The sequence below is a fragment of the Antedon mediterranea genome, chromosome 1, assembly GCF_964355755.1.
Source record: "Antedon mediterranea chromosome 1, ecAntMedi1.1, whole genome shotgun sequence".
NCBI lineage: Eukaryota > Metazoa > Echinodermata > Crinoidea > Comatulida > Antedonidae > Antedon > Antedon mediterranea.
The window spans coordinates 34,051,190-34,070,221 of record NC_092670.1 but is presented as its reverse complement, the minus strand read 5'-3'; the positions used below and the strand labels follow the sequence as shown (position 1 = coordinate 34,070,221).

The 19,032-nt window shown below is 35.8% G+C and overlaps 1 protein-coding gene across 2 annotated transcripts; it reads left to right on the top strand.

The window, feature by feature from the left end:
* Positions 1-480: 480 nt before the first annotated feature.
* On the top strand, positions 481-15,379 carry LOC140051067 (solute carrier organic anion transporter family member 3A1-like). 2 transcript variants are annotated; one of them, XM_072097300.1, is made up of 9 exons: positions 481-1,877; positions 4,632-4,946; positions 5,854-6,018; positions 8,916-9,123; positions 9,602-9,770; positions 10,314-10,507; positions 11,565-11,629; positions 12,192-12,415; positions 12,849-15,379. In XM_072097300.1, exons 1-9 carry the CDS (start codon positions 1,100-1,102, stop codon positions 12,906-12,908), a joined length of 2,178 nt encoding a protein of 725 aa, XP_071953401.1. In that variant the 5' UTR covers positions 481-1,099; the 3' UTR covers positions 12,909-15,379. The 2 variants fall into 2 exon arrangements, with proteins under 2 accessions (XP_071953401.1, XP_071952639.1); XM_072096538.1 differs by having other exon boundaries at positions 10,305-10,507.
* The last annotated feature ends 3,653 nt before the right edge of the window (positions 15,380-19,032 follow it).

Here is a 19,032-nt window from a genome sequence, read left to right as displayed (position 1 = left end):
TTGGTGTTTAATTGCATCCCAGATGTATTCATCAGTCCTTCATTAGAAAAGTTCATGAATGTATTCGGTCTATTTTGATTCTCTTTAGGCCTAACTGTATTTTGTATCTCTATGTGTAAACTGACTTTGGGGTTGAGCCAAGAGGTTCACTTAGGTTTTCATTTTTTTTTGCTATGTACATACTGAAATAGACCGAATAAAAAATGAAATGAAATGATGAATAAGACGAATAAAACCCAACGGATTGATGTACTTCCATTGGTTGCATTCCTAGAATTTATATTGTTAATTTCTAATTCATGATTGGGTCATTTCTTCAGTGGTGTGTATGGTACCTATAACCCCGTGGTTTCGTGCACAGTTTGTTTGCACCTCGAAAAAGTACAAAACGCCATACCCCTCTTGTGTGAACACACTATAACGAATTGCGCCACCACAAGAGGAGTGCATTAATTTACATCAATACGTGCGACGATTAGTTTAGCTAGTTAAATAAATCCTATACGAAAACAGTGTATATAGGTTGGACTGGCTGTTATAAGAGCAACCATTCATTTATTATTTGATTGAGCAAGTGATAGAAAATCATAATGCCATGACCAACCACGAACAATAAATGTTACGTATGCATGACTGGAAAAACAAAATAACGGGAATCTATGTCAATCGTACTGTACAGAAGTATCAAGCAATTGCAACTAATAATGGATTGTCTAATGCATAAGCCTCGTATGCTTCCCGTACAATAAATGACTCGTCACGGCAGATTTACATCAATAGAATGGTTTAATAGGATTCACATATGTGCAGTGGTTTTTTGTGTTGTTTTCGATGTTCATGTGATTTCATTTGTGTTGTTACAAACCCAGCGTCTAGCCTCCCAAGTGGTATGCTGATGAGTTAGTTAATGCAGGCTTGCTTTACTATAGGTCATGTTTACGGTGAGAAGGCTGCGTTGTTCAAGGAAGGACGGACGGTAAACATTGGATAGCTTTTGTTTGATTTCTGATAGCGTTCAGATGTAAATTTTTATTAGATTATACTGGCGTTGAATCGCGTTGTTAGATCAGCTTTTCCCGCTCACCGTTTCTCATTTAAAATGTCAAGTGAACAGGCAGGAGGGCTAGAAGTCCGAAGCAGTTGGCATTACAGCCCGCCAGTGGAGGATAATAACTATCACCTTGAAGGACTAAACAGACAGAATAGCCGTGCAGCATCTAGGAATTTACGGGCTAGAAATCGGAAGTGTCGATCTCCGTACAGACATGTCGTTTTCACCATACTTATTTGTTTTATAATAGCAACCTACGGAGCTATAGTGCATTCGTATTACGACGGTGTTCTTAATGCAATACAGACCCGTTTTGATATAACTCACGGAACAGCATTATGCATTATGTACATTCGAGACGCTGCGACAGTCCTTACTTTAATATTTGCATGTTATTGTGGGTCTAGGTCTCACCCACCAAGGGTGATCAGTCTAGGTGCATTCATATGCGGAGTCGGCATCATCTGTTGCGGTTTACCGCATTTTGTTCAAGATGATCCCTCAATCTCCGAACTTGACGTTGGCTTATCTAACGCAACGATCACCACCACCACCGAAGAAGCAATACCTCTAACTGACATTTACGGAGAAATTACGAACAAACTGTTATGCTCTGCCACTGGCGATAATGCACATGAAATAATAGGCCTACATGATGATAATTGTCCAGAAAATAATATTTTTGTATCGTCTTCTGAACTGTCAAGGGCCGTGTTGGTCATCGTCGGTCAGGTCTTGTGCGGAATCGGAATAGGTCCAATTTTACCGCTTTCCGTAATGTATCTTGATGACGGAATCGATAAAGCATATACGTCAATGGTGGTTGGTAAGTTATAAGTCGTAAATATATATTCCGCGTGTAGGTGATGTAGGTATGACTCATAATTTAAATTTTCGATTAATATTCATTCAACACCACGTGGGAGACACACAAGCGTTGTGAAACCATTACCTTTATATTATAACCTTTGAAAGTCTTCCTTTAAAAGTCTTCCTATAAAAATGCTCTTTATTTATTAATTAATACATTTCTTATAGGTAACTTTTCCTTCTTTAACATCGTTTATTTGATTGTCGCTTTCTTTAATACTCTTCGTTAATACTCTTCCTTAAAAGTGTTCTTTTAATCTGAGTTGACACTCTCTTTATCCATAACACCACTCCTCCTTTAACCTGCACTCTCCCTTTATCCATAACACCACTCTTCCTTTAACCCGCACTCTCCCTTCATCCTTAACACCACTTCTCCTTTGTTTGTTTGTTTGTTTGTTTTATTTTTATACTGGGTGACCTCTTCAGTCAAAGACTGATCTCCCAGAGGGCCCAGTTGGTGATCAGTGGCTGTGATGTACTAATACACCGGGGTAACCCCCTACTCGTCTCGAAAGATGTACTAGGTTCTTTAAAGTGCACACGAGCAAGTTGTGTACACTGGACCTACGGTTTATAGTCCTTATCCGAGAAGACTCGTTCTACCACCAGAACCATGGAGTGAGTGAGCCTCGAACCCCTGCCGATGTTATGGCTACGTGATTACGGTTCCACTGTCTTAACCGCTCGGCCACTCACTCACTCTTTAACCTGCACTCTCCCTTTATCCGTAACACCACTCCTCCTTTAACCTGCACTCTCCCTTTATCCTTAACGCCACTCCTCCTTTAACCTGCACTCTCCCTTTATCCATAACACCACTTCTCCTTTAATCTGCACTCTCCCTTTAAACACCCATTCTCTCTACATTCTACCTTCAAACCCTTTAACTTCCTTTTAACCTTTTTTAACACACTCTTTACGGTCCATATAACACTCTTCATCGTAACGCTCTTTTGTTACCTGCTTTAACACTCTACCTTTAACATTTCTTTTCCTACACTCTTCCTATAATATCTATCACTCTCTCCATCTAACACTTTTCCCCCACACAATTCCTATACTGTAACACACCTTTTCCTACACTCTGCCTATAACATCCATTACTTTTCCTTTGCAACGCTTCATTTTAATTACTCTTTCTTTTATAATAATCCCTAAGATGAGCATGGAATATTCGATTAGCATCCGTCAACTTTCCTTAATTAAAATCTCCGCGTGATCGATGTGACGTCGTGTCAAAAGCTTTTTTGCATACAACAGTAGAAATCTGATTAAATCTTACATAATTATGAAAATAAGCGTGTTAACCTTTTGCAGTCTTGTGTATGGACGTACGTCTATAAACACGCATGATTATATAGAAGGCCTACCGGTACGAAATATAAACGTTCGTTAATCTCGCCTACGTTTAGCCAATAAAATTATGTATTCATAAACATGGTAATATAAAACAGATGTTTTTCTTTTATGCCTAATATAAAAATGTTATTAGTGTATTAGCTTCATAATAACATAAACCATAGGCCAACAGCTTACAAAACGAGACGTGACGTGAAGGCCTACTGTAATACACTTTGAATGATAGCGAGGACACGACTGGTACGCGTGTGATATTTGGCAGGAAACGCGACAATACGCGTGTGATTTAAATAAAACATTCGTTTTCATTTAACAAAATAAACAATACACAATTCAAGATAGGCTTGTCCCAAGTCTGTAGTTATTTCGATGATTTTTGATCTAGTTCACGTATGAAACGTCATATATGTCAAAATATTTATCTTTTAACTAATGATATTAAGTCCAAACTCCGTCTGGAATCTAGACTACATAAATTCCCAACGGTGTTGCTTACAAAATGAGACTCGTATAGGCCTACACTTTGAATGTTAGCGAAGACACGAGTGGTACGCGTGTGATATTTGACAGGAAACGTGAGTGATCTAAAGGAACGTTCTCTTCTTTTCCATAATAACAAAGTAAACAATACACAAAATGCAAGTCAAGGTGGGGAAACGTGACACGAGTATAATAGTAGCCTATATACACGTGTTATTGAATGAACGCAAGAACACGAGTGGTATCGTGTGATATTTGAAGCAAAAACGCCGAGGAACGCGAGTGGTACTCGCGTAATATGCGACATGATTTAAAAAGCCACTTTTTATTTAGGCACTAATTAGTGTAACAACAGCGCACTGAGAATTTCAATCGAAAATAAATTATCTGTAGCCTATCTCTCTAGGCTTGAATGAAATAAGTAAACACATGATTGGTAAACATTTAAGAAGTCCTAAGAATGTGTTATTTACCCATCTGTTAAAAATGAACAATACTAATTTAATTTTCAGCCGTGGCTTACTCGTGAATTGTATAATTAGCTTATTAATGTCCATGGTAACTTTGTTAAAAAAACGTATTCAGCCTTGATATACCTATGTTGATGCCATATGTATTGTACACTCTGGCAAAGGCGATGATAGCATGTTTGACAATAAACAATGAAAATACCATAAATTTGTAAATTCAACAAATCCGTATAATTAATATTGATATAACACAGTATTGTTCGTAATTTCAAACACACCGAGGCTGACGCGCATTTACATTAATTTTGAATTTATGAATAATAATAATAATAATGTACCATGTCTCACTGGCTCAGTGTTATAAAGTATATAAAAATAAACAATTTGTTTAATTACAGGTGTCTTTATCATTGCTTTGGTGGTTGGACCTATGGCAGGGTACTTCGCTTGGCAATTCTGCCTCGACATTCCAGTTGAATTTTATATGCCAAGAGAAGCAGGTGACGAACGTGACACCGATTCTGTTGGAGCCTGGTGGCTAGGGTTCGTGGCAGGCGGTGGTTTCATTATCTTGTTAAGTTTCCCGCTAATGTTCTTCCCAAAGAGCCTGCTACCCAACGCACACGATGACGATATTGATGGGGAAGAAGATGTTGCTTACCGGCTAATTGTAAAGAAACGAGACAACGCCGGAGAAAAGGGATGTCTCAAAGGTCTGTAAACAAGTATCGTGTATTTCGTCTGTCACGCCGCGCTCTATAGGTCTTGTTCATCATGTGAGGTATGGAGATTGGTCCACCAGCAGTAGACCCTGGCGAACATTCTGAACCCATCTCTAGGCCCCAATATCCAGGCCTAAATGAAAATAATGATTTATATAATATATATATATATATATATAATAATGATACGCAACCTTATAGATTTACAATATTAATTGTAGATTTCTTTAACATTTGTCATCTCATAATTTTGACATTTATTTAAGCAGTATCCAATACCAAATAAATTGAAAATTCAATAAGCCACACCGTCAGAAAAGTACAGTACTATTTTTCAATGACCTACTGGCGTAAAACGTATTATATTAATAACCATTAACCACGTGTGCCTACAGCGATTCCTTTTCAAATTTTCCAATAATTGTCTTATCACATCGTATTAAAATGTCATTAATTTCAGAAATTGCTTCATTAAATAAAAATTAACACTTATAGCTTACAGCAGTTTTCTATTCATCTATTTTATTATTACTATAACGTGTTTAAATTGTTCTATGTGGAAACACATCCTTAAACGCATTAACTACACACGCGTTCAGACAGTGTAATTTATTGATTTCTTTATACCCATTGTCATTGAAAACGTGTACTTCGAGTTTCTTATTTATTTAATCGACAGATCGTAATACTATTATGACGTTCGTGTGTAAATGTTATTTATACACACGTGCTTACTATTATATACTGGTGTTAAGCACGCGTTCATACTGAATATGTTCTCATGCATTATACTTTTGTTGAAGGTATATGAATCTAAACAAACGTGATACAATTACGCAAGTAATGCCTTCTTGTGGTTTATTTCTCCTTATAACGTGTTGTGTTTTTCATTTTGTAGGCCTTTGCTTTTCCTTGGGCAGGCTGCTTAAGAACGCAGCATTTACGTCAATGGTGGTTGGTCTGACGTGTGAGGTGGCAATCATTTCTGGCTTTTTCTTTCTGTCGGGAAAGTATATGTTAAAGCAGTTTGAAACCGACTTGAACGCAACGGCAGTAATAGTTGGTATGTATAAATCCTTAAGTTGTTGCAAAAACAACAGTTTAGATAACAAAATTAGCGCAAGGTACTTTCTTTTACTGCATCATCATCATAATCAGTCGACTACTAGCTTTCTCCAGCCACAACGGTCATTGGCTAACTCTGACAGCTTATCAGTTGTAATCGTGCCTCCTTCATCCCCTAAAAGCTGTTGGATGTATCTCAGAAAGTTGCTGCAAGGCAGTTTATTTTAGTCTGAAATTAAGTTAGGCCCTCCCACCATTAATAAACCTGTACAGTATTGGAACATGATACGAAACTTATGATGATAAGAATAACAAATATATTTTCGTTTTAATGATTTATCTAAAATGAGTTCCTTGTATTAATTGCTTTTCACGTTTGCTAAGCCTAAATGATAACGATGCTCACAGTTACAGTAAATAACCTGAAGTGTTTGATTTAGCTACGAACAAATTGATTTATTTGCCCATGGTTAAAATTAATCAAGTTATTAATTAAGTATTGAGTTATTTGCATTTATTATGAATATTAATATGAGGAATATAATATATTCGTTGCAATAGTAGCTGTAAGCTGAGGAGTTAAAGGCAATCCAACTCCGGAGATCATATGGTTTATCTGTGGCTGCGACACAATCAATTCCTCGCCCCTTAACAGACACACCACGCGCCGCCGATATTAAGTAAATAGTACAGTAATGTTGGTATTTGCCAGTCATAAGATTAAAGGACTGTTACGAGTTCCCATCTTGGCAAGGCGAGCTCAGTATCCAAGACTGCCTTGTTTGAAGGAAACACTTCAATAGTTTTAACACGGATGTGCACACACAGCTACGATATTACCGTCGGTTCAAATATCAATATTGCTTTGTTTGGGCTGATTTTGGGAATATCAATTTTGAATTGAAGTTTTAACATGTATAAACATTCTAAAATAAAGAAAGGTCACAATTAGTTTCAATTATTACTGTACTGGTTACTGAGAGGAAACATTTGTTTACAACAGTATGTGTCTGTATATATAAAATATATTTTTCGCATTAAATTGTAATAATAAATTGCACTAATGCAGCCAAATGTGTTTTCAGATGCTTGCAATTCCAGGAAGCGTTATTCAAATTAAATTCGCAGAAAAATTGCGAATTTAAAATGAGATGTATTATGGTACTATCTGCATATAAACAAATGTGTATGAAATCTCTAGAGAAATGATTATGTTACTCAATATAATAATCAGAAAATAAAACATTATTGTGACGTTATAAAAGGCATATGTATATTGTTTCGTATACTTTAATAGCCAGCCTGTCGTATAGAAATTATCACCTGTGTTACCGATGCTTCGTTTTGACGTTTTAGCTTTCATATTTTTCCATTTTCTTACGAGTTGATCTTCCTCCTTCCAAAAGTCGTTTATCTACTTGCGGATTATACAGCTCAGCGTAATATAAATTAATGGTATCACGTGACTTAGTTATTGTGGTTGGGATTTGAATTGATGACGCTTCTATAACGACATGCTATTCATTAGTTGATTTATATTTTGGTCGGTATAATTATTGAAATGGCATAATTATATATTATGTACTGTATAATCAGTAAAATGATAATAGGCGTCTTTAATATATTATTAACGTTGTGATCTTTATTATAGCCATAACCTTATTAATATCCTAACACCTAATCGTCGTCATTCGCCGCCAAGAGCTAAGCTGTCATACGTTTAAAATATGTAGGCCTATCCGTTGAATCGCTCGCCATGTTATCATTATCATCTCCAATCAGCATTGGTATCATCATTGGTATCATCATCATAATCATTATCATAATCATTATCACCATCATCAGAACCGTCATTATTATCATCGTCATCATCATCATATCATCGTCATCATAATTATCATCGTCATCGTCGTCAGCAGCAATATCATAAACACATCATCATTTATATTAAAAATATTTGTTACTAGCTAAACAAAGAATAACAAAGAGGAAGACAGTAAAACACACGCTATGTGTATGTCTATGCAATCGAAAAACTATAGTCAATTACATTAAATTACCAACGGATTGAGGTTTTAATTCAATTTACATAATGCTTACGTCATCTTAGCGAACGTCTTTGTTTTTTAAGTCTAGTCTGCTGTATTAGAATCGTACTGAATCAGTGCCGTAGTGTGTACCAGAAACATATGAAAACATGGTTAGGCTGCTGTATTAGAATCGTACTGAATCAGTGCCGTAGTGTGTACCAGAAACATATGAAAACATGGTTAGGCTGCTGTATTAGAATCGTACTGAATCAGTGCCGTAGTGTGTACCAGAAACATATGAAAACATGGTTAGGCTGCTGTATTAGAATCGTACTTAATCAGTGCCGTAGTGTGTACCAGAAACATATGAAAACATGGTTTGGCGGATATCATAAGAATACTTGAATTCAACTGAAAAAACCTAATATACGAAAAACATACCATTTTACTTAGAAGAACATCTTTTATTTACAATGGACCTTATATGGAATAACTTACAACTCAATCTAAAAGCAATACCCATCATAAATTAATTTAAAACAAATACTTATTTCTAAGCTAAACTATTTAGAACATTAAGTATTTACAATTGCCTGAAGAATTTTTTTTTCTTCTCTTTATTGTGCCTTTTCGTTTAATTTTATTTGTCAATTAGAGGAATGAAAGAAGATTTTTTTTCTCTCACTTAGGCCTAAATAAATAATTTAATATATATTTATCTGGAGGACCAAACTTAAAGCCTTGGCTTAATGCGTCCTCCTCATACAATTATATTTATTGATTATTATATATTATAATTTATGTATTATATTGTATTATGTGTAAACAATAAAACTTGAACTTGAATGTTCTCCTTATATTTTAGTCACCATATCATTACCAGGCATCATATTTGGTCAAATAATCGGAGGATACATTGTCAGAAAATGGAGGCTAGATGCAAAGTGTTGTGCGCGGATGGTATTTTTTATGTGCGTAGTGTCTGTCTGCTGTACGCCACTGTTAATTCTGATTGGTTGTGGAAATCCGAAGATAGCTGGCTATACGACGGAATACCCAGCACCATTGGGAAAGTAAGTGATGTCATATTTAAAACGGTGCTGTTAGCGTAAAAGTTGGTTCCCACGACACAACGCAAGGACGTACGGCCCGCGCTGTGTCCTAGCGACGTAAACGCAAACGAGTTGACCAATGGCAGGCGACAGTCGAATAAATCCATCGCTTATGATTGGTCAAATCCCTAAAGATTGTGTCCCACTAAGACGCAACGCAAGGACGTAAACACAACGCAACCGAATTGACCAATGACAAACGACAGTTCGGATAATACATCGCTTGCGATTGGTCAAGTTACGGCGTTGCGTCCTAGTGGGAACCAAGCTTTACGTTGTATTACGTCGTTGTGTTGCGTCTCTAGTGGTAACCAAGTATAAAGACCCATTGTGTCCTTTCGTTTGTAAATCATTTCAATGGAAACACAATTCCATGATAAACACTATACGTTGACGTCACAGTTGTAATCATTACGATGTTTTACACTCATAATTTTAGTTTTTCTACGGCCAACAATTGCAACGAAGGCTGTGGGTGTGATGATCACGTGTACGAACCAGTGTGTGACGGTAATGGCATCACGTACGTAAGTCCGTGTCATGCGGGTTGCCGGAGTATACTGCATGAGTCAATGTACAAATACGTCTTTCAACTTCAAAATCGAACGGTAAGATGTTTATTGATATTAAAGCTTGGTTCCCACTAGGACGCAACACAAGGACATAAGCGCAACGCAAGCGTGTTGACCACTCACAAGCAAAAATTCGGATAAATTGCTTACGTCGTTGCTTTACGTCCTAGTGGGAACCAGGCTTTATGCGATGTAGAGAGCCTGCATTTATCCATAGAATAGGGCACGAACATTATACCATAATGATCTTATTTCTTTTGGCAAAATATTAGCTTCTCGAGAAGCCTCTACCGTAGGCCTACTCTAGTTTAATTTACAGTATCTGCGAGATTTCGTTTGGAGGCTGTAGAGAGGCACGAACGTTAAATCGACCAATGCATGAAGTCCCGGTGAACGGCGGGTACTGGGTTTATTCGACGTAAATGATATTTAGAAATCGTTTTATACATTAACTTCTATCTTTTCATTGTTAACTGTTTCTACAGAGCGATGGAAAACTATGTCGGTTCAATTGTATCATATATTTAAAAAATGAGACTGCTGTACATACTAAATTGAATTTGATGTTAGTTTTCTCAGATCTACACAGCGTGTCAGTGTGTACACTGGGAACCGGCGTATGGCATTAACCCCTCTGGTGGTTACGCATTCGAAGGCCCGTGTCAGCCTGAACCAGTTTGCGACCAGAAAATATATCTGTTTGTCGGGGCGTATGTAGCGCTCTCCCTTATTACCTCAATCTTGGGAAATCCTGCTTTTGTAGTTGTTGTCAGGTAAGTCACAGGCCTACTATTATTTTCTTCTGTCTGTAATAATGAACCACTTTTAAAATAACAACCCCCCCATCACTGAAAAATGCTGAGCTCATGGGTTCATCTGTGGCTGCGACACGATCAGTTCCACGCCCCTTAATGCTTGGTTGTCACTAGAGACGCAACACAAGGACGTAACGAGACGAAAGTGATTTGACCAATCACAGGCGATGGATTATTCGAACTGTCGCTTGTCATTGGTCAACACGTTAACGTCCTTGCGTTGCGTCCTAGTGGGAACCCAGCATTACAGACACCGTGCGCTGCGGAAAATATGTCCATAGTGCATGATTACTGTCTTTGTCGCAACCAGACATACGATCTGGACGATACTTAGAAACCATCAAAACTGTGTCGAAGTCGGGAACGAGGATCCACGTACGCCCACCTTTGGGCCGAAACATCCCACTTTGTGTGCCGAAACGTCTCACTTTAGACCAAATTCATATTAATTTTTTTTGGTATTTATCAAGTTTTTAAAGGTGTTTAACAATCCGTATTTTATTGATATTGACAATGTTGATATAATATAATTATAATAAATTACTAAAAAAAAGTAATTTTATATTCAATTTATTACTTCGAAAACCTTGTTTATTTCGTGCATTCGCCAAGCGGCCAACAGAGGGCGTAACTTATTTACATCGTTCGCGTGATTAAAAAATGATCATTTTCGACAATGTTTTCAAAATGTTTGCTTTATTGCATCTTTATTCCTAGTAGTACTACCCCATAGTCTCTCTGAAAATAAAGTTTGGGGAAAAAAGCTTATTTTATGCTTATAAAATGCATATCAAAGCCGATAAATTTAAGTGTGCCGAATCGTCTCAGGGCCGAATCGTCCCGGGCCGAATCGTCCCAGGGCCGAATCGTCCCGGGCCGAATCGTATCAGGGCCGAATCGTCCCGTTACCACCCACGTATGTATTAACATGGCTTAGTTTGGTCGTCGGTCGTCGGTCGTCGCAAACTCCCCTTTAACTATATCTTACTTAGGCCTACTATATTATGTTTTATAGGTCTGTACATCAATACGATCGAGCAATGGCTGTAGGTGTAACGTCGCTCATGTTAAGAGTATTCGGTAAGTGAAACTATCAGATCGAAGTTAAAATGAATTGCCGATGATCCAATTTGACAGGAAATTCTCATAAAACCCCAGTTTTAAGTAATCTTATTTTTTTGCACTCATATGCTAGATTCACACATACAGAATCCTTACAAAATGTAACATTGATGTAAATCTCAAAACAAGACAGTAATCTTAACAAAGTTGTATTTACGCATGAGTATATTTCTGATTATTTTTGTTTACTCGACGTCGCTACACACATAAAAAACTAGCGTGTGAAAGCGTTGTAACTCATTGAGATACAATGTACAATTTGTTTATGTGTAATTGGGGTAATGATATAACCTTTGCCGTTTGCTCATTGAATGCTAAACATGTGGGATTTGTTTTGGTTGAAGTTCTGTTGCACTCTTGTCCAACTTTATTTGTTTGATATAGTAAAGTAAAGCGGATAGGTCTGGTATTGTACGACTTCCACTAACAACGTTGCCTTCTATTATTTTCTTAATGCTCAAAATTTTAGTTTTCTATGCTGTGTTACTTCAAAATTCGAATTGTCATGTTTCGCTTTCAGGCTTTATACCAGCACCGTTTTATTTAGAAGCAGTTCTCAAATTTGGTTGTTGGATTCGTGATTTCTCGTGCGAGAAAGAAGGCGATTGTCTGCTGTACGATGCTGAACGATATCGGTATATATTCATTGGTATGTTTCTGTGTTTGAAGTTCTTAGCCCTTCTTGCATATACCATCACCAACTGCGTTGTGCGAAAGGAATCGGACGAAGAGCGTTACGAAAAGGTAAGGTTAAAAGGTCATTATCTTAAGCCGGTTTTCCACTAGGCGAATTTATTCGCTCGAATCGAGTGTTCACTAATGAGCATACGTATTAACATTTTAATCTACTTTTTGTGACGTGGACAAATGCGCAACCAATCACAACTCAAGAATGTTCGATTCGCACGAATATATTCGTTAATGGAAAACATTTTGTAAAGCTCAGAATATCTGGTCTTACACTATTAAACTAGTTTTACAAAAAAGTGTGATGTGCACAAATATGGTAGTGATATGCCCAAATGTGGTAGTGATATGACATCATCATATCCATATTATGGGCACATAACATTTTGTTGTCACATAAAGTTTTATAGTGTAGACAGAGCTTAAGTTGTAGCAGATTGTCAATTTACTATTATTAAATATTATAAACATTGTGTTTCTTCGTGTTTAGATTCCCATGACACACATCAGCGACAGTCATTCGGAAGATCTCATGGGCACTGATGTCTGATCGTATCCGTTCTACGTCTGGTATCAAAACGCATGCGTTTTATCTCCGGTTATTACGCTGACTTCAGATCGCCAGTCAATGTTAGGCCTACTTTTAATGGTTCCGGGAAATAGAAGACAGACGCCATACACCGTTATTATTTAAAAGCCCTTATACAACACCTCCCCGCTAAAGCCCGTCCCCTATTACTGCCAAATATATCAGCCGCTTGGTTAACATATCCATTGCAAGGGACATCCTCTCAGATATGAATTTGTAGTGTTGTCATTTGAGTTTATTCCATTGAATCCAAACTGATATTTTATGTGCTGAGCTTCCACAAAGGCCTTCCAAGAGTGTTGGGTGGCGATTTTTTCTTACATAAGTTGGGGACCTTATATGAAACCGACCTACTTCTTAAACATAATTAAACCTAACCCTCTAAATAATCTCTCTCACTATAAGGTAAAAACAGTTGCCCATGGGAATCGAACCCCCATACATCGTATGTAAAGTCCATACATTCGACTAAACAGACGGCTTGACAGAAAGCGTTCATGAAGGGTCCCCAACTTATGTTGCGGCCGAGTGACAGGAGCATTTCTCTCACAACATCGAACACAACTCATTCCGCTCTTTTTCTGATGCAGTTCGTACAGGTTGTAAAATATGAAATTAATTACCTCGGGATGAGTAGATGTTTTTGATAAAACAATCGAGGTAAATTCGAACGTAATATGTATTTATTGACAAGTACAATATTATTGTTGATATAAATGTTCTCACTCCTGGAGGACGATCAAAGCATATTGATCGAAACGTCGAGAAACTCAACAGTTTTATTTCAGAACTAAAATACGTGGTGCACCGCAAATGTATATCCACATTTGATTTCGCCGTGCAAACCTTCAAACAATAGGCCTATACAATAATTTCTACGTTTTTATTGAAATGAAACACATGACAGGACCGATTAACATGGATGTAAGAATTACGTTTATTTATCAACATTTAAATTGAATAAGTACAAAAAGATGTAAAACTTTGATGTCTAAATAGCATATTTAATACTCAATGTATAAGATATAGTGGTCACCATATCATTAAAAAAACACCATAAAGGTTGTATTCAGGGAACATATGAAGGACCATTCTTGTGTAGAATATCACATTCCAGCATTTAAACGATCAAACTGCGAAATCAACGATTTAAAGCCAAACCTCAATTATAAACTGTACAGGCTTGACAATGTAAATTTATATACTACGTAAAATGAGCACGTGACACGTACGGTGTCGAATTAATTTATCAACTGATTTATATTTCTTTTTACACAGAATAGTGAATAATAAAAGGTTGTGGCGGTTACATAACATTTTATACAAAACATACATTTACTACTAATACATACCGTAAAATTGTTTTTTAAAATGCTTACTTTAATATTTTATAGAATGTAATAATTGTAATAAATATTTTATTTAGAAGATGTTAGGTTTAGTGTAACTAACGTAGCTTTAAAAAAAAAATGGTATTACGTCATAGAAAATATTGTCGTCAGTGTGACGCTTAAAAAGAATATGCATTGATGCATTATGATACGCCTTTTGTACGCATGCGTCAACAGTTATAGTATGTGTTATATAATAACACTTTTAAAGTGCGTTAATTTATTGTTATTTAAAGTATAGATATGTAAATGTTATATTAAGGTGAAGTGTATACAGTGCTTAAGACTCGTAATACCGAAATAAAATAATTATATATTATCAATTAATTACTTTTGTTTATAGGCGTACACTGTATCCTATTCTATGCATTTTTGCCTGACATTTTGTTGTCTCTACTTCGAAAGGAAATCTTTAATTGACAAAGTTTATTACATTATTAAAGATGTATTGTCCCCAAAAAACTTGAAAAATGAAGATTAATAAAATCAGACTTTGAATATGCCATTTTTTAGTTTCAATAAATTTGATTACTTCCGTAGAAATAATGTTTTCACTTATAATATGACAAAATAAACTCAACCAAAAACCCCATTGGCTGGCAGCAAATTTGACTATTTTTTTGCATGAAATTACATTTTTTCAGGTAAATTATTTTTTTTTCCCATCCAATTTTTGGTCAAAGTATTAGGTGAAATTAAAATGGCATATTGAACAAAACATGTAAAAAACAATAAATTAATTAATTGTTATATTGAATGCTTATACCAGGGTTAAGGTTCACATGTAGAGAGCTTATAGCACAGTTATTTCAACCTTATTTTCTAATAACTTGTTAACATTCATAGTTTTGTTATTCTTATTTACTATATACTTTATTATTATATTTATTTACACTTAATAGTTTTTGTAAATTATAATTTATAATTGCAATTTGTTAAGCTCCCCAAACCTTGAATTACACAGACTTTACAAAGACGCTTAGTTAGATTAAAATTAGTATTAGATAGCTTGACTAATAAAATAAATGTTTATACTTAAGTATAACAGACTATTATTAGTTTCGGAATTGTGTTTTACTGTTGAGTTGTTTTTGCCAATACATCAACGACACTGCCATTGCTTCAAATACAGGATACCTTCTTCTTCTATTTTAAGGAGCAAACTTCATAGTTGAAGGCTACTGCTCCACTAAGGGTCCCATTGTGACATCGGCAGCCAACTACGGCGCCAATACGTCTGTCCACGACAGTGTGTGTGTATGAATAAATGAACTAGTACACCGGGGTAACCCCCTACTTGTCTCGAAGGATGTACTAGGTTCTTTAAAGTGCACATGAGCCAGATGTACACTGGACCTACGGTTTATAGTCCTTATCCGAGAAGACTTTAGGTGGTTTATTCTGCAAACATTCGAAAAAAAAACACAACCGTATAACTGGATCATTTTATTGTCTTAATGAAAAGAAATAATATATCATGTAGTATTTATTTTTATTAACACAGAATGTAGATTTGTTCTTTCCATTATAATTCCAGTCTTGTCAAGTTCAATGACATCAATAAATGATGCAACACGTTCGCGTACAAACATAAAAAATCTTCTTTAAAAGAAAAAATTAATTGTTTATTTTCCCCTCTCAACCCAGAAAATTGGCCCAACATACCGTATACTTTTGCAATAATGAATATACTACCAAAAATCAGACCTGACAAATGAATTGAATAATGGTAGTCAAAAGTAATACAATAATGTTGGTTGATCCTAATAATAATAATAATATTTGTTTCTTCTGTTATATTGTATTTTTGGCTGTGTTGATATATTCACACCTACCTTAGAAAAAAGAACCGCCCCCTACCGACGCTTTTGAAAAAATAGGACGATAAACAATGTTTAACAATAGGGCTTTATTTTATGAATTTTGTGGCCACGTGCGTTGACTGTTTCTCTGTTTTCATTGAACAAAATTTCCCAACAAATTTTATTTTAAAACTTAACAAAACATTTTTGAATATAATCAGTCACGTCTGTTTGTTTGAGCGCGAAACGCTTTTTTTTAGTAATAATTATAATAATAATAATAATGTATTTGAACATACACTTTGTAACATCGTTATGAAGGTGCGTTCTACAATAAAAATTTACTAAAACCACATTACAGTGCTACCTATAAAATTTACAACAATAATAATACAAATGTAATAATAACTAGATTTGAACTCGTCACTACGGACGAGTTAGGTTATCCGCAGCGCAAAAGCCACGTGCACGTCATACGTTAGAATATTGCGCGCAGAAAAACGATTATGCCATTGAAAAAAATGTTAGTGCGCCCTCTATTTTGCGTCGCGTCTAAGTGTATACGGTATACACTATATACTGTATACGTACTACATACAGTGCAGAATAGGTGAAAAGAAGTGACCAAAGTTATTGACGTTTTTGAACATGATGACGTCATAACAATTTTAAAAATGGTAAATCATGCGAAAGATAATTGATTGACCTAGACAAAATAAAAAAATTGAGGGAAATGGAATACGGATAAGTGGAGATGCGCTCTATTAAATGTGACGAGCTATGACGAAAGAGAAAAAAATCCTATATTTCATATTCGAGTGGCCAAACTTTATGTAAAACATGCCATTTTTAATCCATAGAAAGTTTTCGCATGATATGACTTAAATTTTCACCAAGTTTCAATAGAAAATGACTTTTGGTTTTTAATCTATGATCCATCATTGAAATTCATAAAATCGCGCGTAACTTACGCGCTGCGCAAATCCGAAATCGTCCAAAAGCTTGGCTGCACATCTACAGCTATAGGTCAATCTTATGACAAAGTTATACAATCTTATGTTGGCCAGAATTAGAGATACGCTCCCAACAAAATTTGTGGAAAGAAAGAAGAATAAGATAGACTAGATTTGAACTCGTCACGTTGACGAGTTAGGCTATCGCCCAACGCATCGTAACACGCACATGTTATTTATTATGCTTAGTCTACAATAGGCTGCACTACGACGATTGTAAAGAACAGCTGGAATACATCAAAATCGTTTAATAAGTGTCAACAGTTGACGGTATTAGCATTGTAAACGGTTTAGTTGACGGTTATTTTTTATTTTACACCACTCACGTTTATTCAATTGTTTGAAAATGATGACCTTTTCAAATTAAAAAAAAAAGTTCATAAGTCTAAAAAGGAATTATTTTAGTAATAAAATATTGAAAATTGGAAGAAAATTGATAACGTTTACGCTGTATGCGCTCTATTGAATGTGACGAACTGTGTCGAAAGAGACAAAATCCCTATATTTTACATTTGTGTGGCCATACGATGACGTCACAACAGCCCAGAGGTAAACATTTTGCATGAATTCATATCTACAATATATCTGCTTACATATTAGGTTAAAAAAATTGGGGGTCACCAGACATCCCGGAGAGCTATAATCGATTCAAAATAGGCATATTTTTACACAAATTTGCATAAAATTACCAATTTTCAAGCGCACGATTTTTAAAGTTTGACGTGCACGTGTGTCATTATTTTGCATTCATAATTCATCAAATATGAAAGAAATATATCATAAAACTATGAAAAACAATAATCAAGCGCAAAAACGGGCTTTCTAGGCTGCGTACGAGCGAAGTGCGCAATAGCGCGCGCGCAACGCAATTTTTTTTGAAAAATGTGAAATGCTTAAAATGTCCTGAAACGTGTAGAGTTGATTAGAAATTGATTTTGAGCATTTTTAACTTTCAAAGCGCGCGTACGCGCGATTTGACCAATGTTCAAAATTTTGCTGATGATACAGGAAGATGACCCTTGATATGAAGCATACGTGTGTCAAGTGGTATTTAAAAATAGCTATTGGTTTTCAAGCTATAGTCAATCTAAGAATTTCAGAAAATCGCGCGTAGTTACGCTACGCGACCATATTTTCATTAAACCAAAGTTTGTTGCACAACTACATATATACGTGCATCTGCTGGCCAAGTTACAACATAACTGCTATTGCCATTTTTGAGATATGCGACCAACAAAAAATGAGCAGAAAAAATGAAATCTCTGACAATAACAATAGGCTATCGCTCTACAGAGAGTGATAGCCTAAAAAACTAGATTTGAACTCGTCACTACGGACGAGTTAGGTTATCCGCAGCGCAAAAGCCACGCGCATGACACATAAGTTAGAATATTGCGCGCAGAAAAACGATTATGACATTGAAAAAAATGTTAGTGAGCCCTCTATTTTGTGTCACGTCTAAGTATATATGGTATACACTATATACTGTATACGTACTACATACAGTGAAGAATATGTGAAAATAAGTGGCCCAAGTTATTGACGCTTTTGGACATGATGAAGTCATCACAATTTTAAAAACGGTATATTATGCGAAAGATAATTGATTGGCATAGACAATATAAAAAAATGGGGGGAAATGAAATTTGGATAAGTGGAGATGCGCTCTATTAAATGTGATGAGCTATGACGAAAGAGACAAAAATCCTATATTTTATATTTGAGTGGCCATACGATGACGTCACTATGTCCTGTTAGCCATATCGATGCATGATTCGATATCTACAACTCATCAACTTTCAGAATATGTAATTTAAAAGAAGTTCACCTCGTAGTTTACAATCTATGACTGTTTTAAAAAAGGCATAATTTTGACGAA